Source organism: Puntigrus tetrazona, chromosome 14 (assembly GCF_018831695.1).
Source record: "Puntigrus tetrazona isolate hp1 chromosome 14, ASM1883169v1, whole genome shotgun sequence".
Classification (NCBI taxonomy): domain Eukaryota; kingdom Metazoa; phylum Chordata; class Actinopteri; order Cypriniformes; family Cyprinidae; genus Puntigrus; species Puntigrus tetrazona.
Window position 1 is genome coordinate 23,923,053 of NC_056712.1, and position 27,827 is coordinate 23,950,879.

The 27,827-nt window shown below is 37.9% G+C and overlaps 1 protein-coding gene and 1 long non-coding RNA gene across 2 annotated transcripts in view; both read left to right on the forward strand.

The window, feature by feature from the left end:
• fgfrl1b (fibroblast growth factor receptor like 1b) overlaps positions 1 to 23,723 on the forward strand; it is a 28,067-nt gene extending 4,344 nt beyond the window's left edge. The window contains exons 3-7 of the mRNA XM_043256649.1: positions 10,381 to 10,653; positions 19,742 to 19,834; positions 20,036 to 20,314; positions 21,045 to 21,398; positions 21,840 to 23,723. Coding sequence (XP_043112584.1) covers positions 10,381 to 10,653; positions 19,742 to 19,834; positions 20,036 to 20,314; positions 21,045 to 21,398; positions 21,840 to 22,225 — 1,385 coding nt within the window. The 3' untranslated portion in view covers positions 22,226 to 23,723. The remainder of the gene's footprint in view (positions 1 to 10,380; positions 10,654 to 19,741; positions 19,835 to 20,035; positions 20,315 to 21,044; positions 21,399 to 21,839) is intronic.
• Positions 23,724 to 26,104: 2,381 nt separating this feature from the next.
• LOC122358238 lies at positions 26,105 to 27,513 on the forward strand. Its single transcript, XR_006252587.1, has 3 exons — positions 26,105 to 26,236; positions 26,322 to 26,386; positions 26,508 to 27,513. It is a non-coding gene; the product is annotated as an uncharacterized LOC122358238 (long non-coding RNA).
• The last annotated feature ends 314 nt before the right edge of the window (positions 27,514 to 27,827 follow it).

Below are 27,827 nucleotides of genomic sequence, written 5' to 3' on the forward strand. Positions count from 1 at the left end.
GAGCAGCGCAGCTCGACATTTGTCTGTGTTTTTGACGTTTTGTTCTGATCTGGCAGACGATCGCTGCTGCGGAGCGCATACGCGAAGTCGAAGCGAAACGAACCATATTCGTGCTAATAAATATAGCTCTGATTTATGCACTCTGCTGGTCATAGAGTTGGATGAAAGACAGAAACGTGTATCTAACAGTCGTGGCAGTTACCAGCTGTTTAGAGTGGCACATGTATCAAAGGCCTGGATTGTGTTTTTAAAGAGGTCAGATACAGCCACAGGATCATCAGGAGAAGGCTTTCTTTTTCTCTCCTCTCAGATATTTAAATCAGTTCCAGACTCTGGGGTTGTAAGCAGGAGATGTTGGCCCTCATGCCCCATTTACCTCAATGATCTACCTTTTAAAGTAGAAATAGCTTTGATAAGAACAGGGAAAACAGGCTTCAGTTATGCAGCTCTCCCTTTAGCTGGTCTCTCAGCAGGTGTCAGGATCTCTGGGTTTATTAGACAGATAATGCAGCTCTGCAGGCGGGCCCTGCTTATCAAACAAATGATAATGGAGCAGCTCTGTTGGAGCCACGCTGTGTCTGTGATCTGCCTCTGCAGGACAACAGTAATGCAGGCGTCAGTCTCTGGCTGCTTTGGCCAAGTTACAGAGAAGCCAAATGCAATGAAAAAGCATAGGCTGATTCATATACTGTGCTTTCAATAATTAGTTAGCCTGTGCTTTAGTTCAATACAGAATACAGTTTAGTCCTTGTTTGTTTCTTAAATATTTGGTCAGTTTAGTATAAGCTATAAATAAAGCCCTTTCACACCAAGGACTATAGCTATAATGATAAAGTTGTTAAAAACACATTCTAGCTGTGAGAATAAGGATGTTTGCTCTGTCTTTGTGTTGTTTCAAACCCGCGTCACTATATTCTTTCAAAAAGAGAAACTTTAGCAAATTAAGAATGATGAGCTCTGAAGAAATGACGAGCACCAGTCAGTGCTATATTCCAAATCTTCTAAAGCTATTAGAGATATTTGTGTGAGGAAGAGACCACATGTAATTTTTACTTAAAACATATTTATTTATTGTCTATTGTCTTTTCTAAAGAGCTTGATAGTCTCTGCTTACCATTCACGTTTATTGTGTTAAAAAGAGTAGTGTTTTTTATTAACTGTACTTTCATGTTTGACTCACTTTAAATCAGTGACTCAGATTTTCTCTTTCAATCTATGCAAATTCAGTGGGGATTAGTAATTTAATGAAGTAAAATAGTAAGGTATACAATTGCTATTATTTATGACGTATTGTGTTTGATTTAACCATCAAGGGCCTTTTTGGGCCCTGGAGATGTTTTGACATGCCCTGACATTAGTGGTTATTTCAGTTACTTATAACATTTTAACAGCTAACATCTGATATATCCATGTAAAGTAGCACATCTTTGTTGTAGTTCTTTTGTACAAGGCCTTCTCTTTAAAATTTGTATTCAAATAACTTTACTTGCATATGACTGTAAGCACATTTATGCAGTTTCAATGTGCTACACTTGAGTTGTGCATGTTCCTGTGTTCGTGAAATTATGTACTTGGCACAGAGTTGAAAATGCCTCAGGATACAAACAGCTGTAACCAGAGCTGCTCTTATCTGCCTGTCTGTCTGTGTGCGCTGGAGACAGAGTTATTGTCTGCCTGTCTGTCTGAAAGAGCTGCGAACTGTATCAGTTAAATGCGGCACACTTGTGAGGAAAACTGTAAAAAATATATGTATATATATATCTGGAAAGTCAGTATTTCATTCTTTTAAGAGGAACGTTATGTTACATGTGTGTTTGCATGCGTGTGTACATGTGTTTCCAATTTGGCCCAGTTTTAGACATAATTATGATGCTGATTGAAGAGATTTCACTATTAACACATTTTTCTGCTGAAGTTTGTCTTACAACAGGAAGTGAGCATTGTTAAATGTACCTATGTGGCAATTGAGATTTCAAAAAAGGATTATTTGGCAAATACCTCTGTCTGCGTGTGTGTACGTGCGCACACATGCACATGTGCGTGTGTTCGTTGGCATTGTAAATGCTGAGCAAGTTAACCAGCACATTTCAATCGGGAAATAGTGCAGTTGTTAAATTTGAACATGATGTTCATAACATCAGGTCCTGCAGTGAGTCCAAACACACATACACACACACACACACACACACACACACACAAGAACATTAATGTCAGGATAGCATGAACCCAGTCTGGCAAAAAGCGATGCTGTATTTTACCCCATATTTTTTAATCTCAGATGAAAACCAGAACCATTAGCCCATTATTCTCCTCTGAAGTCTGAGGGCTTTCCTTTGTAGTTTGTGATCTATGTTAAACGTGCGCTCACATCACAAAAGCCGTCGGTTTTGTGGGTGAAAAGTCAGTTTACGTAAACAAAGCGGCTAATGAGCTGCATTTGTTGGTGCTCTATTGCGTCGATGCAGCTCTTTGAGTGTCGGTATTTATGGAGGAGGTATTAAAACACAAAGGAAGCACAGCCAAGCCTTTGAACATGTTTTTTTTATAATCTGAGCTTAGTTAAAAAGTTTCAGCTCTTGAATAGTTCTGGGAGTTCAACTGTGTTTCATCCCCTTCTTGTCTATGTACCTGTGACATACCGAGCTGGAGTGTTTGCACAGGTGGGAGAGGGCAACTCGTTTTGAATGAGAGATTGAGAGCTGCCATCCCACCTTTGTTCTCCCCATTCCCGTGGACTGAGCTTGTCGGAGCAGTGTCCTCATGCAAGACCAGGCCGATGCGTTCGTCATGTGCAATTTGCTGTGTATGGGCGGTTCACTGTTTCGATACAGGAGGCTTCTTGGGAATTTCTTTATCCTCTGTTTAAAAGAGGGATTAGCTTGTGTTTTACAGGATTACAGGTGTTCAACACAATAAGGATCAACTTCAGATGCACTTCACTGTCGCGAAGCGAATTCAAGATCCCATGCATTCCAGGGATCTAAAACTTGAACGGAAGGGCCTCTTTTCCTATAGCTGTTTTTAATGTTCTCTCACACTTATTGCTAACTCGGGTGCACTTTTCCTAGGGTCATTGCAATAGGTCAAAGGTCGAGGATGGGAAAAGCACAAGAGAGCAGAAATATAAACAAAGATCACTGGCCTCCGGTTCGTTTCAGAATCTGGGAAATAAAAGAGAAGATAAAAGGAAAGCTGTGAACTTTTCGTGTTCTTAGTGTAAGGTAGGGTCAGATCTGATTAATAATGTGAGCTCGGCAAATGCGTTGTGTGCAGTCTTGTCTTTACGCGAACAGCTGTGTCTCCTCTGGCACGCGATTCCGTCGGTGTCATTGCAAAAGCAGTAGCTGACGCTGCAAGGCATAACTTAATATGTAAACACTCATGAAAAAGAAAGAAAGGAGAGAAAGCAATAGAGAAAAAAAAGAAGCTGCAAAATAAGAGCCAAATCAGGATTAGAGGCCTCGCGTGTGATGGCTGTCGGCCGGGATTTTTGACACAAAGGCCGAGCTTAATAAGCAGGTGCTCATTATGGTGCTGGAGACCAGGTTACTCAACATTACCCCCGAAACCCTGCAGAGCTGCGGGTCTATTTACGAGGGCGGGTTTGGCTCGCTGCAATGCCCTTCCCTGTGGTCCAAATTGCTGGTGGTCCATATGAGGAGGAAACAAATAGGGAACGCTGTCCTACACAGAAGAAATCGGAGATGCCGTCCTGCGTTGGGTTTCTGAGGTTGTTGGATCGCAACCTCAATTTGGGGGGTTCTGAAGTACTGAATAATAAATCAGATAACCATCATAATTTCAGCCAGCGTGAGCAAGATAAATCTCAGATCAGCTTTGTATCTATAATGATTCGCACTGTATAATTAAAGCCCACAATGAAACACCAGTCACGCTTGAATAGGGCCTATTCGATTGTATGTATGGGAGCAATCTATGGCGGAAAGCATTGGCAATAATCTAACATATCCTCCTTGTAGATCATTTGGTTGAACTGGAGACTGTAGCGGGATGGGAGCTTGATGACAGACAGACACTTTGGGTGCATGGATGCTGCCTGTATCTCATCTCCAGCTCTCAAAATATCTCTGTCAGGGTGAGGGTTTGGCGAGCTTGATGAGGCAGGACAGTCTTGAACCAGATTCCCCAGCTGGCCATTTAAATGTCAGGGGTTCATGTGAGATCCTTGGCATCAGCCCGTTTCTAGCAAAAGGACTTACCAGGGTTATTATCATAAGATCAAGTAAAGCTATCGTAAAGTTAACTAAACTAAACTTGTCCTATTATTATTACATTATGTTACAAAAACAATAAGTAAAATGTACAGTAAAATAAATGAAGTGTATGCATAAAATATTAAGCAGCACAACTGCTTTCAACACCGTTACAAATCAGCATATCAGAGTGATTTTTGAAGGCTCATGAGACACTGATGAGTGGAGAACTGATGCTGAAAATTCAGCTTTGCATCATGAGTAGAAATTACACTTTAAAATATATTCAAATACAAAATGTTATTTTAAATTGGAATAATATTTCACCGTTTGTACTATTTTTAATTGTACGGGTGAATTGTTGGTGAGCCTTTTAAAAACATTTAAGAAATATTACCAGCCTCAAGGTTTTGAGCAGTGATGCGCGTTTCAAGTTCGAACGTGGCAATGAAATGAGAAGGGAATTCACAAATGCAAAACTAGCAATCTCTTGGTGCTTAGTTTGGTAAGATGTACAGGAGGTCATTAGAATTAAGACAAAGTGAGACCAGGCGGCCTGGGTTTCGCTGTGTTTAATGTAATTAATGGATCAGTGGATGACGGGCAGCTGCTCTGTGTCCTCTTCAGGGCACAAAGAGCAGCCCATAACCCACAAGGAAGTCTGTGTGGAATCGCACACATGATGTCAGACTTCTGCAGTGCCTTATTGAGTTAGCTTGGCTCCAGAGGCAGCAGTTGGTCAAGGTACAAAGTCTGGCTCAAGATCTGATTACACTCAGCGGAGAGACAGCTGTGAGTAGTGGCGATGACAGAACCACAGCCCTGTGTTCACATTACCAGAACTAAAAGGGAGAGGTGTAAGTGAACCTGTTTACCTAGCAATCCTGTGTTTGTGTCAGCGTAGGAGGCTCTGTGCAAACAGCATCAGGCCTCAATCTCTGCCCATTATCTCTCTTCCTGATAAAAGAGCCACATTCCATTGCCAAGACCAGTTCTGCAGTGTTTGGTCTATCTGTCTCTATCACTGATCACATGCTGAAGCTTATAGCAGCTCTCCTCCCCTTTTGCAGGGGATTCACTATATAAGAGAAGATAAAGCTGCTGTGTAGATCACATGAGAGTGGTAGATCAAACTCTAGATGACCTGGCAAAAGTTCCACTGCCAGTGCCGTTTGTATTATTCATAGAGTCAGAATATTTATATGCATTTCTTTTAATGATATACAGAATGTACTAAAAACTAGAGATTGATTCTTTTTAGATTATTTGGTAACACTTTACAGTGAGGTTAAAAAAAAAAAGTACATAAATACATACATTTAAATTGTGTAAAACAGTGTCATTTAAAAGTAAAAAAAGAGTCAGAAAAAACATAAAATTTGAACTAATTTATACCTAATAATATAATTATATTTATACAAAAATATATTAGTAGTATATGTGTACACTAGTGTTTCATTTCTTTTAAAGAAATTAATTCAAATCTGTTCAGCAAGGGCCCAATAAACTTATAAAAACAGCTAGAAGACTTTTGACGTTGTTACAAAACTTTCCATTTTAAATATATTCTGTTCATCATAGACTCAAAAAAAAAACCTCATGGTTTTGTAGTAGTCTATCAGAATAAGTATTCACTAGGAATCAACCCCATGACCTTAATGTTAGTACCAAATTAAGCAACAGAAACTAAATTGCTATTACATGTTTTATTCAGTTCCTGCTGAGCATTTTTAATATGCGGTCATAGGCTATGTTGAGCTGATTTGTAACAGCGGCGGGTGAGTTACAGCTGAAATAATCCCGGGACCGCTGACAGAAATGTGCAGCGCGGTCTCTTGCTCTCATAATGGGCTGGACTGTTTGGATGTTGTGTACACGTGTCCTTTGACAGCGGCAGTTAGTTAACTGGCTGCCATGCCTGGTCTGCTCATCCAAGTCTTCAGTGTTACTCCTGCACCTTCTTCTCTTACACACTGCCTTCTCTTTCTGTCTTTCTCTCTCTCTCTTTTGGCCTTTGATGGTCATGTCACTTCCTCCATTCTAATCATTTATCCATGCAGCATGCTGTCAAGCTCCGTTTGAAGCTCTCCGTGTGACACCAGTGATGTTCATCTAAAGCTGTGGAGGCTGCCCAGGCTTCAAAGTACTTCCACTGCGGTCTGTAAGGCCTGTTCATAAATCCTTTGAGAAATCAAAAAACCATATCAAGATGTCTGAAACAAAATGGGCCAGTGAAGGAGTGCATGCTTGGTAGCTAGTAATCAATATAGTTTGGTCTTCTTTGGGTTGGTCTTCGTTTTAACTGGTCATGTGTCTAGTACAGTCTATAGATCTAGATAGAAATGAGCGATTAATGTCAAAGATAAATGTATTGTACAGTCAGGGTGGCAATAAATGTGTATAAATTTTTATGTAGCGTCAGTTCATTGATCTCGTCTTTAGTGTTGTCTTGAATGTGGTGAGGGTGTTTCCTGGGAGGTCTGTTAAAAATGCATTGCATGATGTGACGCCTGCATATGGATGCAAGATGATGTATCTCTTTCTTTTTCTTGCTGTCTTTGTCTTGCTCTCACTTTCTTTGTCTGGAGCCTCAAAATTCATAATTGTTACCAATAGTGTGACAAGAACAATAATGTTGCTAAGATAAATCTGTTAGGATGGAAAGTATTATTTTCGAATGCCGATATTGGGTGAAAGAGGTTGGTTTTAAATAGATGAGTATATTGATAATGATGCTCATCTCTTAACAGAATCTTTTTACAGTTTTTTTGAACTGACATACTCAAAATCTTAGATTAATGTTTCAATTAATTGATTTTAAACTGATGCCAAAGCAAAGTATGCTAATGTTAAAAAGTTTGGGATTGAGTCTCTTATTTTACCAAGGCTGTATTATACTAAAATGCAGTATATGTAGTAATACTCTGAAATATTATTTAAATGTACAGTAACATTTCAGTCTTCATTCAGTCTTCAGTGTTACGTGATCATTTAGAAATCATTTAATCATTAATATGCTTGAGATTTGCAACTTAAAAACATTTCATTATATTATAAATGTTTTTGTTGCTTGAACCAAAATACACTTTTCAGGAATTTTGATGGTTAAAAAGAACAGAATGTATTTGAAATATAAATATTTTGTAACATTATAAATGTATTATAACAAATATAACAAATTCAATTCATTTTTCTATGCATATAATTGTCTAATTCAATAATTGAGATTTATCACATTCAAAAAAAAAAAAAAAAAAAGTTTTGTTTACATAATATATGTATTTGTACTGTTTATTTATTATGTATACATAAACACACACACATTCATCATTACAGATTTTGAAAATATTTACATTTATATACATTTAGATATTAATAGTACATAACATTTTTCTTAAAAGTGCACATGCATGTTTATTTTTGTATTTATATGTATACATTATAAAATATACACAGTACACACTCATATATATTATGTAAATAAAAGCTTTTATTGTGGATGTGATTAATCACGATTAATCATTGCCCCCAAACATTTGAATAGTAGTTTATGTGGAAGGCAATATGACAGTAGGTGTGGGTGGACAAGATGGTTGACTAGTTGATCCAACAAAATCGATAACAGACATCAACTAGTTCATCTAACTGTGGATCTACAAAGGGTATGAACTTAGAGATGCAGCTTCTCCTAAAGTGCTGTGATTCAGCATACAGTACTGGCTGCAATCAAAACATCCAACCCTTACTTTAACCTCCAATACTTAATATTCTGGAAAAAGACAAATAATCTCTCAGCACACAGTGCGGTTATTTTCACCTCGTGTAGGAGATTTCTTTTGCCACCCTGTCTGCCATCAGCTTGAGCCAGACATGTTTTTGCTGTATGTGGCGTGTGTGTGGCCTCAGTCATCTTTTGTCTTTTCCACTGTTATGGGCAATATTTGTCTGTCAGCACGTATGACGCTTCTCTCCACCTCACATCAAAGCCTTTCGGACAGCTTAGACACGGCACTGTGGCAAATAGTTAGCGTGCATGATGGAAGGAAGTAATTTTAAATGACAGTCCCAGGCTTTCTCTGACTCACATCTTTCTTCTAATGCATTCTTTATCATATGCGTGATGTATGCTGTGTGTGAAGCGTAGCCCATGGACGGAAAGGGAATGAGCTATTTCAGCTTTTGCCCAATGGTATCCTCCAGGTCGTTTTAATATCCTTAAGCAAACATTCAAAAGTTACCCTCTTCTATTCATTCAGCCACCAGGTTCATCAGATCTATCTCACATGGTCCATGAAATCCATCTCCTCTCCACTAGTGAAAAGATCCATTGTTTGTTCAAGGAGCCCACCGATTACATTACATCTTCATTATAAACACACAGCTGTTTTCTTTTCTAAAGCCTCACAAATGTTTATTAAGCCACCGATAGCTTTATACGCTTGCATTTGTAAATTAAATGCATGATTCATCTAACAAAGACTTCTCTCCAGCTGTGATGTTCATTTCCACCTTTTTTCTGCTCTATTTCCAGAGAGGAATTTTTCTGCCATTCTCGGCCCTTCTCAGTCTAACATTCTGGAATTTACTGTAATTTAATTCCAGCACCAAAACAACCTTTTCTTTTCCCTCCCGCGTGTTCTCGTGGCACTTTCCTGGATGGCAACCAGCAGCTTCAGGTGAAAACACTTCACTCCAGCAGAGAGACTTGAAGGGAAGTAGGAAAAAAAGAATGAAAAAGTACATTTAGGGCCAGTGTCATTTTTCAATTTATAATCTTGGTGGTTCTCACAGCAGCTGCTAGAGCAGCAACAGGATGTGACAGTACCAGGCATGAATGAGAGGTGCCTTCCAACGTACACACACGCCAGTGCAAAGGAAATGGAAAGCAAGTGCTCATGGGAGTCTTTGCAAGCTGCAAGGAGGGGATGAAAAGGACCTTGTGCATGCAAGGACAGAAATTCCCTATAAAATTCTTGTGCCTCGCTTTCCCCCTCATAATATGTCTGTGTGGGACTAGATGTATTAGGAGCTGGAGGAAAAAAAACCTTTTGTGCCCATTACATTTTTGGCAGTGTTGTCTCTGTGCTTATTGTGCCATAACACTGGCAAAAAAAAAACAAACATTTCAGGCCAGGACAGATGAATCTTTACATACTGTAAGTTTCCCATAGCACGAATATGCCTGAAATAAATGGATGACAATTTTATCTGCTGGTATAAGAACATTACACATGAATATTTTTAATTATATGATTCAATTTGTAATTATTATTATTATTGCATTAAAGGATTTATTAAGAAAAATATTTCAAAACATTAATAGTGAAATTACATTAATATTTATACATGTTTATTAAATGTATATTTTTGCATTACAGCAAATGACACTAAATATAAATATATGTATATGTGTACACAAAAACAATATATATATATATATATATATATATATATATATATATATATATTTTTGTGTGTGTGTGTGAATATATATATTGTTTTATCTAACTATATATTTTATAAAATATAAGCAAAAAACTTTTTTTTAATGGGGTCATGAACTGCCTGTTTTTGTTATGTATTGTTTTCTGAGATCCACTTGTAAACCTTATCAAGATTTTACATTTACACATTTAGCAGACGCTTTAATCCAGCTTACAATTAAACCCATTGACCTTGCCGTTGCTAGCGCCATGCTCTACTATTTGAGATACAGGAAAGTGCTCAAGATTTTTTACATAAAAAAACATAAAAGCGTTTGAAAAAATAATTTTTAAGTAATAGGCTTGACCCCCTCATCAGAATATTCTCTTTGAATAGGCATGGAAGATTGTAGACTCGAAAGTAAACGCACTGCTACGATTGGCTTATAATTGTGTGTTTGACAGCGTACATTTCTCATAGATCGATGTTGCTTTGATTTAGGTCCGAAATGCATAAATAACACTTTAGTGCCTCCAGTGTAGGCTGTTTTTTAGACTACAAATAAAATGTTGGATTCTGAAACTTGCTGGATATTTTTATACAAATTTACAATGACTTCCTATATATCAAAAGATCAAGGGAATTTGTAGCATATTATGCTCACACGTTAGATATGTGGTTATTATTTGTCATGTAAATACACATGCTAGACTGTTACTCAACACAATGTTTTTTGCTCCAGGTCCTCCATGGGTGAGTCGTCAAGTAGAGTACAGACAGACAGCAAAACTGGGTCGCACTGTTCGACTTCCATGCCCGGTGGAGGGTGACCCCCCTCCTCTGGTCCTGTGGGTGAAGGATGGGCGGAACGTGAATCCAGCCTGGAGCCGCTACAAGGTTCTGAAGCAGAGTCTGAAGATCAAAGAAGTGGAGCTGGAGGATGCCGGCGTGTACATCTGCCGCGTCACCAATGGATTTGGCAGCCTCGCCCTCAACTTCACACTCATTGTAATTGGTAAAGACTGCCATACACCACAACCCTTTATATCTCAGTTCTTTATACTTTTGCTCACCCAGAGCATTCGTAGGCCACATCAGTCATCCAGGCTTAATCAAAACCTTCACCGTTGCACACGCACAGCAGTTTGAGGTAGTGTTTTAGGGGGTTAGTGACCCAGCTAGACATATGGCATCTCAAAACAGCAGAGCTTTCAACTGCAATCCGAAAAGAGCAGGGCAACTTTCAGATGCCCTCTCAAAAGGCTAATTGTGGCACAGGAAAGCAGTTGGGTTTATGTAAAGCTGCTCCCAAATCATATTTGACAAAACTGACATGACTGGCAAAGTACTTTAAAGCAAGCATGGTTTCATGCACGTAACATAACACACAAGAGAGCATTGTGCTGATGGAAATTTATGACTTGTTAGCATTTGTTGGAGCATATGGCACTGATGCCGTCTTGTATTATCAAATCTACAGAACAAAGAATGGCTTCATGTCGTCCGTCACACAATACCTGCAGTTGTTTATGTAGGCCGTAATTTGATACCAAGTTCGTACTTTTACCCAGCTAGTGGAGACTTTTTTTCCCACTAGAACCTGACAGGCAAGGAAATGAATACACACCTACCTGGACTGATGGAAGGAGAAAGAAAATGAACTGTAGAGGCATGTAGTTATCGTGAGGCAATGGGGGGTTTGTGTTGGAGCATGTGGTTCTCCTGATGACTGCTGAGGGACTGTGGAGCAGCCAAAACCTCCTGTACAGGGAGAACAGACAGAGACGACCTGCCGCCTTCTCTACCATAAATCTGAACTGGTTCAGTGAAGTTGATAGGCCTTGAGGAGCCCTTGGCTCTTCCTGTTTAGCTTGCCACATTTGGGGAGGCAGTGGAGGCAACTAGTATGCGGATGCAAATTATGAATATTCTGCTGAGCAAGGCAGCTGTCTAATTGGCTGAGCCAGTGTTTTCTGGGCTCCCTCCCCTTGATGTCTTTGCTCTGGGCCTCCTATATGGGGAGTGATGGCGGCCTGCTGTTTTCCTGTTTCGTCCCGAGAGCTCTGTGGAGCTCAAAGTTATGGTGCATTGGACTGGTTCACTCCCTTTGGTATATAGTTGCAGAGTTTACTGAAGTCATTAAATGCAATGACCAACAGCCCCTGAACAAAAGGCCCATTAGACCCTCCTGTTGCAGTGTTTGAGTGCTTAAAGCTGTGATTTCTGCTGAAGGGATTGACTCTATTAGTTAATCGGAGAAGGATTAAGAAGCAGTATTGTTTTTCAATAAAGATTAGTGGACTCTGCGTCTAAGGAGTTAAAGTGGAAGTTTAGGCAAAACTCACCCTTTTGCTGTTTGAAAACAGTATGACTTACGTGACCGTTTTTATTAATTTAGCTTTATTTATTTATTTATTTATTGCTATTTATTGAGCTCTTGTGTGCTGTTTTCAAAGACACGAATGAAAATGACTGATTAAAGTAATGAGCAGAATGTTCAGTCTAGAGTCTAGAAAAAATAATATGCATTTAGAAAGGAAGTGTGAACAATACAGTGTGTAATAATAAAGTTGTTAAAGGAGGGTTTTGGCAACTTTACAGCAAAAGCACAATTACAAAATTACCTAACAGATTATTAGAGGCATATTAGAGATTCTCCTTTTAAGCAGCTACCTAATGTAAATTACACCAAATGTACACCAAAATCACCGCAGGGAAACTCCAGCCAGGACTGACTGTATCAGGAGAGAATCTGGTGACATTCAATAGCACCTGTTGTCATCAGCGCAGCTCTAATCTGCAGCAGGTTTTGCACTCACGGCAAGCTCGGGCAGAACCGTGCCCTCATATTTTAATGTGCGTGCAATCTATATCCCACTTCCTCATGAAAGTGTAATTTTAGCTTTTAGTTGATATTCTGCCTCTATCAAACCAGGCAGCTGATGGCTTGGTGTAATCAGTTGGCAATAAACCGAAGCTGAGGTAACAGCTATAATTTAAGCCTTCGGTTTTTCCTGACCACAGTCACCCAAAAGTCTTTGTGCTTTTCACATGCGTAAATAGAAACACTTTTTTTTTTTTTTTTTCTCAAAATCGTGTCTGCAGTTGTACATGAGAACAACAACTTGTTTTAAATATAGACAGAGATTAGCGCAGCTTTACAGCTTTAAGGCATTTTAATAGGATCGTTAACTTGCTCTCCAATGTTACTCACATATTCAGTGCTTTTTTGCAGTCTGGCACCGGGAACTCTGGGAATTTAGGTTTGTAAGTATGGCGTATTGGACAGTGAAGGTGTTGTTTACTAGAAGGTGTAGGAAGAAATGCTTCACCACCATCTCACGCTGACCATTCCCACATTTACTAATGTCTTACAGAGTCAAATCACTCTCTGTGTCATAAACCGCTGTACTTTAAAATGTCCCACAGCACCTGGACCTCTCCCTCTTTCCCCCGCGGTGGTCCCAGACCCTGCACCCCTGCTGTTTCTAAATAACTCCACACACTGCCACCATTGTTTTCTCACAGCTCTGCTTTGCAGGAGTCCAGGGCGAGGGGTCTTACGCTTTTCTCCACCACATAATTGTCTATATTGTTGAAATTTATGTTGGATGTATGAATCTGCGAGCGGAGTAGAAGATCTCGAGTTCATCTCCAAAAGTAACAGACTTCTCACAATTGCGCTGTTGTAGAGTCTTGGTTCCCCCGAAAATTGGCTCCCTCTTGCCTGCGTTTCTCACCTATCATATAGGAGGCCGTACTGTGCACGGACGCAGGAGTGGGAGACTGTGGCTTGTGCTCAGACGGTGGTTTGGGCTGCCTGTTTTATAAGGGGACTGGTGGAGAGCTTCCAGCAGTGGCCTTTTGTTCTTTGTTTGCAGGGTACGGGTTACATGTGTTGCAGTTTAGCCAGCGTCCTCCTCACCTAAATGGATAATTGTATCAAAATTACACTCGTAAGCCAACCCAAGACTGTGGAGGGACGCGGTAGGTGGGATAAGGGAGGGGCACGTTTGGGACAGCGTGGATATGCCTACCCGTTTTGAATCCTGCCACCTTGGCCACGATTGGCTTGAGTGGGAATCACAGCACTGACGTCCATTCATTCGAGATGATTTGCTCATAAGCTATCCCACTGTTGAACTCTTACGCAAGCTCTTTTCCATTCCAATAGACGTGCTTTTACTCATTTGCCATGGCTGGTCCGAATGCAGAACAGCCTCACTGCTGCAGTATTTATGTTTAGTCTGATTTACGTCTACTTTCCATGACAGCTCCTCTTTTGGGAAATGCTTCTCTCGTATTTAAACAGTCCAAAGGAGAAGAAACATGAACTGGGTCAACAGGCATATTTTGCAGTTGATTGCAATTGAGAAAAGTTGCTTAGATTATTTTGATAATTAATTATATACAGATAACTCAATTTAATTAATTATCCATTAATTTAATTAACCAATTTGTATATATATATATATAGAAAATGTAACAGAAAAATCAAACGCTCACTGATGCTCAAGAAGCAAATATGCATGAAGTGTCAGGGGTGAAAACTTTTAGGATTTGTAGATCAGGGTAAATTTATCTGTCTTCTGGGAAATATGTAGGACATTTAGGCAAAATAAGAAAAATCATATCTCCGTTCTGTTGGCAGCTCTTAGTGGATAATGTATCATTTTCCCTCAGGAGTATCAGTGAGCATTTGAATCTTTTGTAATAGTTGTATATGAGTGCCTCAGTTGGCCTCAGTGTAAAAAGATGGATCTCAAAGTCATACATTTGTTGTTGGAAAGGGTTAAAATACATAAAAATGTTGAAAAACCAAAATCAAATGGGCTGTTTAAATGTTCAGGACTTATAAAGAGACCCAAAAAAACACAGCTGTGGATGATTCAGGTAACAACAGAGTATTAAGAATTAAGGGATGTAAACTTTTGAATGTAGTCATTAATTGAACTATTATTTTATCTTGTGAAATATCTTATTCAGGTCCGAACTAAAACAGTACTAACTAATAATAACACAAACTGAACATGAAAGTTATATAAAATCTTATAGAAAGTATAAAGTGTCTAAATTCTAGCTTTTATTAAATGCCACACATTTTGTAGAACGGCTATTAGTATTTTAAGAAAAGAAGAATACACTAGAATTTTGATACTTTGTCAAACGTGTCATAAGAGCCAACCAAAATGCTTTTAAAGCCCTACTTTGATCATGTGTCTCTCTAACACTGATGTAATTCGTAATTCTGATTACTTGTAATGTGACACGGAGCTTCACAACTTTGGCTCTAAAGAGCATGTTTGTTTTATTTCTTTCATTGTAGGGAAATAAGCTCAGGCAAGTTCAAAGAACAAACACATATGGACACAAATGAATTCATGCTTGTGAGTAGCTGAAGAAAAGACATGGTTGAAAAAAGAGAAAGATGAAAGGATGCTTGATGGAATTGAAACCAGTCTGGACTCACAAGAAATTAAGCTGAACAGAGAGACATACAGATTTTAAAATGTCACATAAGAGTGAGTTCAGGCAGAGAAGTGAGAAGCATAACTGAGAAACAACAGTCTGCAAGTTTAGCAGCACAAGGGCATGAAATAACAGATGATACGGGAATAAAGATGCATTCATCTATAATAGACATAATAATGTAAAATATTTTTATTACTGCCCATTGTGCTAAGATATTCAAGCATTTTTTATATTAGGTTTAATTTTCTAAATACTTCAAAAGCCATTGTATGTTTTAATGTAACAGATATGTAAAAATGCAGAATGATTCGTTTCCTTCACATTTCCTATTGATTATTTAAATGCGCATATGCTGAAGCACGTTCAATATCATAACAGCAAATATTTCTATTGAAAAAAAAAGAAATCTTTTGTAACACTATAATATCTTCACTGTCGTTTTTAATCAATTTAATGCATCTCTGCTGGAATTTTTTTTTTTTTGTTTCTTCCTTTCAATAAAAAGTCTATAAATGGCCTCAAACTTTGAACAGTAGTGTATAATTTTTCTATTTAAAAAATATTAAAATAGAACATTGAAAAAAAGGCTCTCAGACATTTAGACCCCAATTTATGTCAAATTATAGCCTCCAGTAAATGCACCAAATATTTTGACTCCAGTATTTTATGATGCATCTCATGCCCACCCTGCCTTTCTATGCGCAATGCAAACCAGAACCTAATCACATCATGGCTTTGGTTTCATGGCGTACAACTGAGCCTTCTTTGAGCTGCAGGGGGAGCAAAGGTTTTAATTAAACTAAAAGGATGCAAATTATCCACCTTCATCAGAGCCACATTAAAAGGCCTTTCATCCACCTCATTAGAGGGGCCTGAGGCTGGGCAGGGCCCTCTGCAGGATGCTCCGGGCCCACTCCACTCACAACAGAGAAGAAAAGAACACAGGCACATTAGGTTTGGCCAATTTCCTCCCAGGTCGCCATACGACTGTTGCTGCAAACCACTTATGGCTCTATAAAAGATACAAGGAGACTTCTAATTACCCTTTCTCCTCTGCTTCTCTCTGTCTTTCCCTGCTGTGAATCAACCAACAGTCTCTAATTTGGCCCTTTAGTCAGCGCACGGAGATATGCCGAATATACAACCTCAACTGAGTTGTATGTGTAAAGCTAACAAAAACGGCGGTCTCAGATCGTATGCTTAAAAGCATGAAAGCTTACCTACATTACCCATCTGATTTGATTTTTTTTTTTTTTTTTCTGAGTTTATTGGCAGGAATAATAAGCACTCGCTTTTGTAACAGCTCAGTCTATTCTTTTGTATTTCCCTCTCATCTCTCTCCAGTATTTTTGAATACATTTGAATACATGAAAACGCATAACTGTGCTTCTTTCAAAGAAGATTAGAGCCCTGTAATGTTTTCATCAAGAACAAAATGATTGGAAGAACTCAAAAGAACTGGAAAGCAATCAAAAGTGTAACATGCAGCCGATCAGTTCATACCTTTTCCATCCTTACGGGACTTCATGAGTATCATAACCCCACTATAGTAAACAGCATTGGCAGAGTTTTCCTTTGATTTACAGGAACAGACATGGTTTTAGTTAGTGATAGGCTATAACCTTAAACACACAGCATCACTCTCAGCCAAACGACTCCGTAAGTTTCTTCACGATCTTCAATCTTCATTACGTCTTTGATTACAAAAAAGGTAACGAGGCCTTTGATGCTTATTTTATTTAGATGTCGCTGAAAATCAGTAGAAAAGTTTCAGACCGCTTTCTGCTCCATGTTTGTTTTGCTTTGATTTTTTTTTTTCCAAGCATGTGGAGCTCTCCATGACAGATCTACAGGAATGTATGTTTGCTCACACAGGTATGAATGGAGAATGAACCTTTTTGAAGGCGCAGCTTTCAACTTGGTCCCGGTTGGAAAAAATAATATGTGAGCCTTATTAACGCTCGGTCCACGTGAAGATCATTTGTAAGCTGAGCTGGGGAGCTGCATGTGGACCTCTCTGGACCAAACCCTCCTTCTTTAAGCAGCCCTCTCTTTGAATGTATCTCTATGGGGTTGCCGAGGAAAAAGAGCCCCCCGTCCTTTAAAACTTCAGATCTCCTTTTCCCCTGTTTTCCTGTCCTAATGGTACAAAAACATCACTGAGAGTAGGTCTGTCTGAATCAACTCCATAAGAAACATGCATAGTAATAACCATAAAGCCATACAGCTCCAGAATGCCCTGCCAGAAAGAACCTCTGTCTTGTTGGACACCTGTTTAGAGAACTCGCCTTTCACAGGCCAGAGAACAGGGAGTCTGGGGTCAGGCTCTCAGTAAGACTACTTTAGCCCACATAAAGCACCGCTGATTCCACTCTGCTGCTGCTGAATAGAGCAGCAACGGCTTACTTTTGCTCCTGCACCCCAGGGCCAAAGGTAACAATGGACTGAAGGCCGGTGAAAACACTTCTGCTTGCTTTGGCCTGGTCGTCTGTGTTGAACATGCAAGCCCCGTGCTCAGCATATGAGGCTTAGCAGGGACAAAGGTGCAGTGCTTTATTCCAAAGCAGCTATACACACAGCCTCAGGACAGCGAAAACTATAGAAAGAGAGGCACAGAGAGTTTGAAGGCTTTCCTAGCTAAAGAGCCATTACCAAACTTTCATTGTCCATGTGACATGCAGTATTATAAAAAAAAATAATACTGCATAGTACTGTATATATATTAATTGTATCACGTAAACAATCATAATGTAAAAAATAATTTGTGCTTATTTTATTTGTGTTTATTTATATTCTGGACAAAATATAACATGACAATAAAATGAAAAATCATATGAAAGAATAAAAAATTATAATGCAACAGAGATTTGCCATTAAATGAATTATTTTAAACTATATTATATTTATAAATCAAAATATAAATATAATTAAATAGTAAAATATAAATATAATAAAATAGTTTCCTAAAAAAATGCAATATTTCTTTTGCTGTTTTTTTTGTTTGTTTGTTTTTCAAATATTTTTCCTTTATAATAAAAGATTAGTGGGACCATGAAAATCTGTTGAGGCAAGTTTTTTACAACAATAAACCAATTTTTTAAGTACTTAAAACAGTATTTTTAAAAAAGTATAACATTTTAAGAACATCTACTAACCAGTAGCAACTGGAAGATTTTTTTTTTTTTTTTTTTTTTATTGATACAATTTTATTTCTCATTTTATAATAACTCCAACCAATATATATATACGGTTTCCAAATATTGGTACCAATCGTAGTGACACTGCTGTAGGCTTTAAACTCTGCGTCATTTAAGAAGAAACCTTATATAATGTTTTGGTTACGCTTTTTCTTGAAGAACTAGCTGCACCAACCACTGATGACGCTGGCTGAGCTGAGTTCTGGAAAGCATTCATAAGGCATTTTATAAGTAGTTTCATCACCTAGCCATGTGAGAACCATTTGTAGCGAGTGTTGATTCATGGCTTGTTGATTTGGGATTGCTCAGAATAAGTAATGTTGTGTACATAAAGATGTTGTGCTGGGTTCATGTACACACTTGTGTGTGCCGGCGATCCGTCTGCTGTGGATTCAGGGAAGTGAGAGGGATCTCTGTGCATTCCTGCGAGCCAAGCCAGAGAAATTCACCCCAAACAAAGTAGGGCTCTCAGCTCTGTCTGCACAGTTTAGGTTAAAGTCAGTTAATTGGTTTCCTGTCCAGGGTTAAGTCAACACGGTGTTGTGTCTTAAACAGTGTGGAAACCGGAGAGAAGACACACCATAGCAGTGTTTGTTCACCCCCAGCGCACAAACGCCTCTAAAATAATACAGCGGTTCGGCCTGGTTATCGTTCCCATGGAGTTCTGAAACGTCACCGGTTCCGAAACAAAACACAAAATCCTTCACACACCTCACAGTCCACTGATCTCCAAGTGAAATCACTTGTTTTTCGGCACAGAGGGGTTCTGTTGCCTCTCAAAGCACTACAAATAAATCTCACCAAGTGTTGGCCTTTGCGTCGACCCGCTCATTCAGCATGATTTACATGACACTATTTGCAGGCATTAATAGTGGGAATGGAGATGAAAGAGCTCATATTGCTAGAGAAACATCTGACTTCTGATTTATGGAGCAATATCTGAACTGTCCTTTAAGGTATGCCTGAGATCATGAGGATTTTTCAATTGATGAGTTAGACTGGGGTGCTTAAACAAGTTTAGAAAATTAAACATTTAATCCATTAACACTGAAACAAGCCGAGCTTTTAAATTAAAGAGATTTGCCTGAAATGGTTTGTCAGCAAGTCTTTATAGATAAAATATCAAATACGTTTAGTATTTAAAGGTTTTCAGCATTAGAGAACGGTTTTGGACACTTGAGTCACATTTAAAAATATTATAACTGCAAACAACAGCCTTTTTTCCACACATATTTATTTTTTTGTCAGGTTTAATTTTCTAAATACTTAAATAGCCATTGTATATTTTAATGTTGCAGTTAGGTATGAATTCACAATGATTCATTTCTAAAATATGTTTCCACAAATCCTATTGGTTATTTGAATAGGAAGCATGGTGAAAATCGTAACAGCAAATATTTCTCACGATTCATTTCTTTGGACGGTGTCTCGCAGATGATGCAGCTGTGACTCAGAACCAGCCTCCTCCAGACGCAGCAGAAGCGAACGCTGATCTCACCCTGCAGGACCCTACCGGAGAGCCATGGGGTGAGCGTCTGATACGCACCCTCCTCATCTTTCACTCCTCGTTACTTAACGTATGAGGTCATCAGCATGGGCCGTGTCAGTGCCCGTGTCCTTAAAGGGCTTAAGACAGTTCTTTTCATCGCCCTTGTGTGACTACCTAACAGAATATGTTTTGTCGTCCAGCCGTAACCTCATGCTGTAAATGTTTTATTTCCTCCGCAGTGAAGCCACGCTTCACTCAGCCCACAAAGATGCGCAGGCGTGTGCTGGAGCAGCCCGTCGGCAGCTCGGTGCGTCTCAAGTGTCTGGCCAGTGGCAATCCAACACCGGTCATTACATGGTGGAAAGACCAGAGCCAGCTGCCCAGCCCTCACCAGAGTAGACGGCCGCAGTGGACACTGACTCTGAAGAACCTGCAGCCTCAGGACAGTGCCAAATACACCTGTCACGTCTCCAATGCAGCCGGCCATATCAATGCCACCTACAAAGTGGATGTAATTGGTGAGTTTGGTGAGCGATAGGATATGGTTGTTCATTTATATTTATGTTTATAAATAATATATTTGTAATATATATTCATGTATAGGGATGTAACGATTTGTCATGGGAAAATTCCAGCATATATATATATATATATATATATATATAGATGTAAAAATTAAATATATTATATAAATAATCCAATCTATTTTTGTAATTATTTCTATATTTTTAATAATAATAATGATAATAATATTTCATAAACATATAGATATTTTATCCAATGGAAAGATTATTTTAATAATATAGCTAAATTATTTTGTGATGATTTTTTTCATAGATTTTCAAGTGTAGTATCTTTAATTATATAAAAATATGTATTTGCTAATAATTTATTTATATATATATATAAATGAACAATTATAAACATTATAAATTATATGTAATAAAAAAATACAGAAATATTTAAAATCTTATCCAAATCTATAATTTAACATAAAAAAATTGCAACGCTTATTGATATGAATAGTTTGAAGATGGCAGAAAATGATAGGAGAATATGAATAAATGTATCAAGAAGTGTTGCGGGCCAGACTTGAGCTGTATTAGCACCTCGACTCATTAAGATTCAATATGTCATGCTTCCAAACTCTTTTCTTTTTACCATGACACCATGAGCAGTTACAAATGTGAAGTGCATAAATGAACTCGTGATCATTTAAATTAATATTCAGATTGCTTTTCTCCACAGAGCGTGCCAACTCCAAACCCATTCTGACAGGTACCCATCCTGTCAACACGACTGTGGAGTTTGGTGGAACAGCTTCCTTCCAATGCAAAGTCCACAGTGATGTAAAGCCCGTGATACAGTGGCTGAAGAGAGTGGACCCAGGCACAGAGGGGCGTTATAACTCCACGCTGGAGGTAGGAGGACAGCACTTTGTGGTGCTGCCCACCGGAGACGTGTGGTTCAGACCTGACGGTTCCTACCTCAACAAGCTGGCTATCGTCAAGGCGCGTGACGAGGATGCTGGAATGTACATATGTCTAGGAGCGAATACCATGGGCTACAGCTTTCGCAGCGCCTACCTCACTGTTCTCTCAGGTCAGCTAAAATGATCACAGTATTCACGATTTAAGTTCTATTATTATATACTCTGAAGAACTGACTTTCCATTCCATGTACATTTACAGCGCATTATTGTGAATATTTTGATAATGTGAAAATTAAAGTAAAACGAAAAAGGACAAATTTACATTCTGTTTACTCATCATTTATGCACAATAATGTTTATCATTTTAATATTGAGTCTTAAACTATACATAAATGGTTTAATGTTACATCTTGTGTTTTTAAATAAATGATCATTGCAAAGAGGTGTATGACATTATATGCCTTACAGCACAAATATTTTTAGGGTATTTTATAGGGTATATATATATATATATATATATATATATTTGTCTGATAACATAACAGCAACCAAAGCTGCCAGATTTAGCCGATTTGTAGCAGTGAATCAATGCTTTCAATGTTTGTTTGCAGATCCCAAGGTGGATAAGGACGTCATTCCCCGCCACATCAGCCCCGGTCTTCCCTGGCCGCTGATCATTGGGATCCCAGCTGCCGCCCTTCTCATCGTAGGAGCCATCGTGCTCTGGTTGTGCCACAGCCGCAGACGCCAGAGCGCTTTACCTCCCCGGCCGACAACCTATCGAGACCACCACATTCCAGACAAGGAGCCCAGCACGGCCAGCGGCCTCAACCCTGACCTGCCCAACCAGAGACTAATGGGTATGGGGCCCCCAGCTCTCAGCGGTCCTCCGAAGATTTATACCAAGGTCTACACAGACATGCACACTCACACCCACACACACTCCCATGCACACATGGAGGGGAAAGTACACCAGCATTTCCATTACCAGTGTTAACATGTTACCATCGGGTAACCCATGCTGCTGCCTCTGTTCTCGTGAGCTAAGGGCCACCACCCGAGGACCACAACCGTACTGTTCTGATGGAGCCCATTTACCTTGAAGTGTCTCAGGTCAAGGAAAATAGAGCTGCAGTGGACCTCGGGTTTCCTTTAGGTGCTTCGGAGTTCAAAATCAAATAACACTGAATCAAAGCAACCCGAGCAACTGCTAACAATCCAAGAACAATACTTTTGCTATTCAAAAGCCAAGCATTACACGGGAAGTAAAGCAGAGATATTTTATATTTGGAGAAACTGTGATGATCTGTGTTAAGCATATACTGTTGGCCCTGTTTACAATGTATTCTGTCAGTTAATGAGCAGAGATGTGGTGTTTTTTTTTTGTTTTTTTTTCTCGTTTGTTTTTTGTATCGCAACATTATATTGTGAAGAAATTATGCAAGGAAATGTCAGGGAATATAGACGGATGAGTAAATGGAAAGGGGGTAAGGGCTTCTGTTGTATTAACATTAAAAGGTACTTTGCGTGTATGTATTCAGCTCAACTTTCTGACGTTTGCAGTATTACGTAACGTACAATCTCTCTTTGCCAATTCAGTCTCACTGTTTGCTAATTACAGTCGAGGGAAGCTATTTTATTTCAAACGCATCGTGTATCACCTCGACTTACAGATGAGCTGTAAACATGGCATTGCTGTTTGACGATAATACATATATATTAAGACTCCACCAAAAGCTAGTCCGCAGGGTCTTTAGAAACCCCTTGTGAGCCGATACACAAATCTCTTTAAAATCTATAAATGTGACATGTTTATACTGCATGCTGCGATTTTTACTTTGGTGCTCATGTAAGTGTATTTTATTGATATTTTTGTAAGAAATAAATAATTTTCTATTTTCCCCCATGCGTTTTACAGTTTGACCCCCAAAGTGTCGCGTGTTTTGTGTGGGAACTGAGCGCTGGATGCCCCGGCAGCGGCTGTTGACTCTCCTCACCCTCCCTAACACGGCCTCAGACCACTGTTAGTTCAACAGGCTGAGGAATGCAATGAGAAAATCAAGTTATTCTTTTCGACACCGGGAAAGGAGGGAAATATTCCCAGCAGGATTCGATGGGTATTAATATTCGGATAGGGTTACGAAGAGGGGGCTACGGTTCTTTAGGTTGTTTCCTCTGGGTTCCCTGTGGATGACAAAAGCAAAAAAAACTCTCAGGCGACACCGAACGCCCCGGAGGAGACTGAGCACTGGACATTTGAACTACAAGGAAAAAAAAAATGGGTTAGACTGTTTAAATGTAATGAATCAATTGAGGAAAATTGAGGAATTCGGTACCTGCCAATTGTAGGGTAATGCAGATCCAGATCAAATGCTCTGCTGCCATCTAGGGGCCATAGTTGAATCTGTTTAAACAATCTCTGAGCTCAAACTAAAAAAAAAAATGCTGTAAAGCGATAGCTTTAATATGATAATTAATAATGTGATTTTACAAAACTGAACAATCTCAATTTCTCTCCGTTCATTGGTCTTCCCAGTTTGCGCGTACATTTATACACTTGCGCGCGTGTGTGTGTGTGTGTGTGTGTGTGTGTGGGCGTGTACATGTAGATCAATTTCTTCAAGCTTTCATCTTGAAAGCATGCAACTGGAACACAGAAAAAAAAACTGTAGCTTTGTGAATCTAGTGAGTGAAATGGTGCTGTTTTGTCAGTGGTTTTGCAGCTGCACCACAACAGTTTGTCTGTATTCTAAAAATAAAGTGCTAATAAAATGCTTTGAAGGTAGGCTAGCATTAGTAGTGTCTCAAACTCTTCTTTGAATTGGCTTAAACTTTTTTAATGGTAATTACATAGTGTTTAGGAACATATGTTTTTCAATTATTAGTGTTAACTTGTATTAAAAGTATCATCACGCTCATAGTAAGCGGAAAACAGAAATGAAAATTGCATTTTTTAATTACGGGAAGCGATATTGTGTCTTACAGTTTCTATTTATATGATGTTTTTGTGTTTGTGGTCTCTGTGCTTTGACCATGCTGCAGATGCATATCTTACGTCTAAAAATAAAATACCCTTCATGCTAAAGCTTAGTAGGTTATTATAAAGAACACTCCTCCTTTTTGTGGTTTTGATCTGTCCTTTGACAAAGTGACCATTAAAAACATGCCTTTCATTTGAAAGAACTTCAGGGTTATGTTTAGCGCATTGAGCAGCGTGTTATTAATGTCATACAAAACAATGCATTATTGTTATTACTGTTATTGTTATTAGATTTGCGGAATTTTTTTACTCTGAACTTACGGAGTACTTTTCATATAAACTAGATTAAAAAAAGGAAGGGCTTCAAGTTTTATCTTAGATTTGCACATCGACGCATCTTTAATATGAGACTTTTCTCTGTTCTTCTGCTTTTGAGCTTTGTTCGTAAGTATCATCTTATAATTCTTTAGATCAAAACGAAAACAAACAGCAGATTTAGTTGTTGTATATTGTATACATGTAGGTTATATGTGGTTTGACTGAAACATTTGTCTGCATCAGAAATCACTGTAAAGCCAGTATGTGTGCTTTTCGGGCTCTGGTTCATTTGCGTAAACAGATAAAGCATGGGGGGAGGCTTTTTGTTTGTTTGTTTGTTTGTTTTGTGTGTGTGTGTGTGTGTGTTTTTTATAAAATGCGCAAGTAAAAAAATTGTTATCTGTTTTTGCAAATGAACTTTTACACACACACGAACAAACATGTATAAATACAAAGTAAGTGTTGTTTTCAGGCTCTGGTTAATTTGCAAAAACAAACAATGTCGGGGTTTTGTTTGTTTGTCTTTTTATTGTTTTTTTTTTTTTTTAATGAAGTGCACAAGTAAAAAAAAAAAAAAAAAAAGTTTTCTGTTTTTGCAAATGAACTTATAGACACACACACACACACACACAAACATATATATATATATATATATATATATATATATATATATATATATATATATATATATATATATATATATACACACACACAAATACAAAGTATGTGTTGTTTTCAGGCTCTGGTTAATTTTCTAAAACAAACAACGCCGGGGGTTTTTGTTTGTTTGTCTTTTAGCTTTTGTTGTGTTTTTTTTGTTTTGTTTTTTTTTTATGAAACGCACAAGTAAAGAAAATAGTTATTTGTTTTTGCAAATGAACTTATACTTTGTATTTGTGTGTGTGTATATATATATATATGTGTTTGTGTGTGTGTATGTGTTGTTTTCAGGCTCTGGTTAATTTGCAAAAACAAAGAATGCCAGGGTTTTTTTGTTTGTTTGTCTTCTTTATTGTGTTTTATATTTTTTTTATGAAGTGCACATGTAAAAAAAAATGTTATCTGTTTTTGCAAATGAACTTATAGACACACACACAAATACAAAGTATGTGTTGTTTTCAGGCTATGGTTAATTTCAATGCCAGGTTTTTTGTTTGTTTGTTTTTTTGTGGGTTTTTTTTATTGAAGTGCACAAGTTAAAAAAAATGTTATCTGTTTTTGCAAATGAACTTATACTTGAACTTTTTTGTTTATATATATATATATATATATATATATATATTAGTATACAATATATAAATATATATATATATATATATATATATATATACTATATATATATATATATATATACAAACAAATGCAAAATATATATACAAATACAAACCCATGTTCTTTTTCCTTTTTCAGATGGTGGGACATGTCAGACAGGTAGGGGATGAGTTTTATTTGAAACCTTTTTATTGTGTCAAGCATTTTTTCAATTTTTTTTTATATAACTTTTTTACGTAATAAGATTACTTTGTGTTTATGAAGCTAGTTTCATCATATCGATCACATCATTTTTTTTTAATTTCTCAGATTATTGCTATGGCAACATCTACATTCCTATCGCCGTAGTACTCTGTGAAGCGTTGCTGCTTTCGATTGCTTTAAATGTCTACTTCATTTGCATGACAAGATGCAGAGACCCGTGCCAGAACTTTTACAGTATGTCGTTTTTACCACTACAAAACAAATGTCATTTAGTTATTACAGTAAAAAATAGCAATAATTATTATATGCTTTATTTTAGATCATTATATTTCTGTCTGGTGCAGTCGTGGGACAGCGACTGAGCCTGAGCAATCAGACGACCAGGTACAAATTTGCAAACATTATTATCATTTAATTTTCGTATATGATCTTTGGTAAGCATTTCATATAAAGCATATTCATCGTATCCATTATATACTGAGGGATACATTGTGTTTTCTTGCAGGTTCCAGCCGACACGCAATACTCTGTACTGAATGTTCCAGAAGACAAAAATAATCACGAGGAAGAATCAGAAGTGAACCCCAGTGAGGGCTGTGTGTACTCAGCTGTGAAACACTAGAAAAGGAGACCCCATCATAAACATATGCTAACATTGGTGATATGATCTGTTTTTTAACCCCGTCTCTCTCTGTTACTGTTTTGCATTTTTGTTTGGATTTGTATTTAATCTGTCTGGGATGTGTATTCAAGCAGGTGTTGAACGGTTTTCTGAATATGTAAAAGTTTCAAATGTTGGAGGGGATTTGTATTATTATTGTTATGAAATATAATTGTGAACTACTGTTGATTAGTTGCATTGGTGGTGCAGATCTGTGTCTTCTAGCTGAATGCAAATGAGCATCTGTGGTTACACGAGCAGCGTCAACAGTTGCCCTTTGCTATTCATTTAGCCGTTGTGTAGGCTTCAATGCGTTGGTCTCAAACTGCACAGTTTAGCTTCAACCGTAATCAAACACACCATTCGAGGTCTTTAGGATTATTAGAAACGGCCAAGCGGATGTGATTTGGAGCTGGTTGGAGCTTAACTGCCCCTGAGACCGCAGCTTTAGTGTGATGTAGGTTTGTTTTCTTGTGTTTCATTCGGACCGGTGCCGAGTTGTAAATTCACCATTTATCAAATCTGAAAGACGAGAAAAAAACAATAGTTATCGCCTTACTTACCTACTTGATTGTTTTGCTAATTGCAAACATTTTTTTATTTTAATGTTGTTAAAGTTGTTGTTTTAATGTTCTTTTTTTTTAAGTTTAAATATGCAAATACATGTTACATTTCTACATTTCGAATCCATTTGTACACCGGAAGAAGCCAGTTTTTTTAGTTCTTATTTAATTTGTTTGACGTATTAGAGTCAAAAGTTTTTACAGAGGGCATTTTTGTGTGTCTCATTTAATCAGAAAATACTTATGAAAACAGACAGAAAACAATGCATTTTATTGGGGGAATAAAAGGTTTTATATTATCAAGCGAATTATATATGAACAAATCCTTCTGAAAAAGCCTTCAGGATATAGACAAAAAATCTAATAAAAATGTAAAGTGTGTGTGTGTAATTAAGTATATATATATATATATATATATATATATATATATATATATATATATATATATATACACACACACACACACACACACACAGGGTTTTGCCCGCAGCGTCTCCCCTTAAAGCTTTGTAAAATGTAACGTTATGTGTCGTAACTGAACTGCTCGTGTTTGGGTGGTAATAAACAGCACGTGGTTCGTCATGACTGCAGTCCCAGAGCT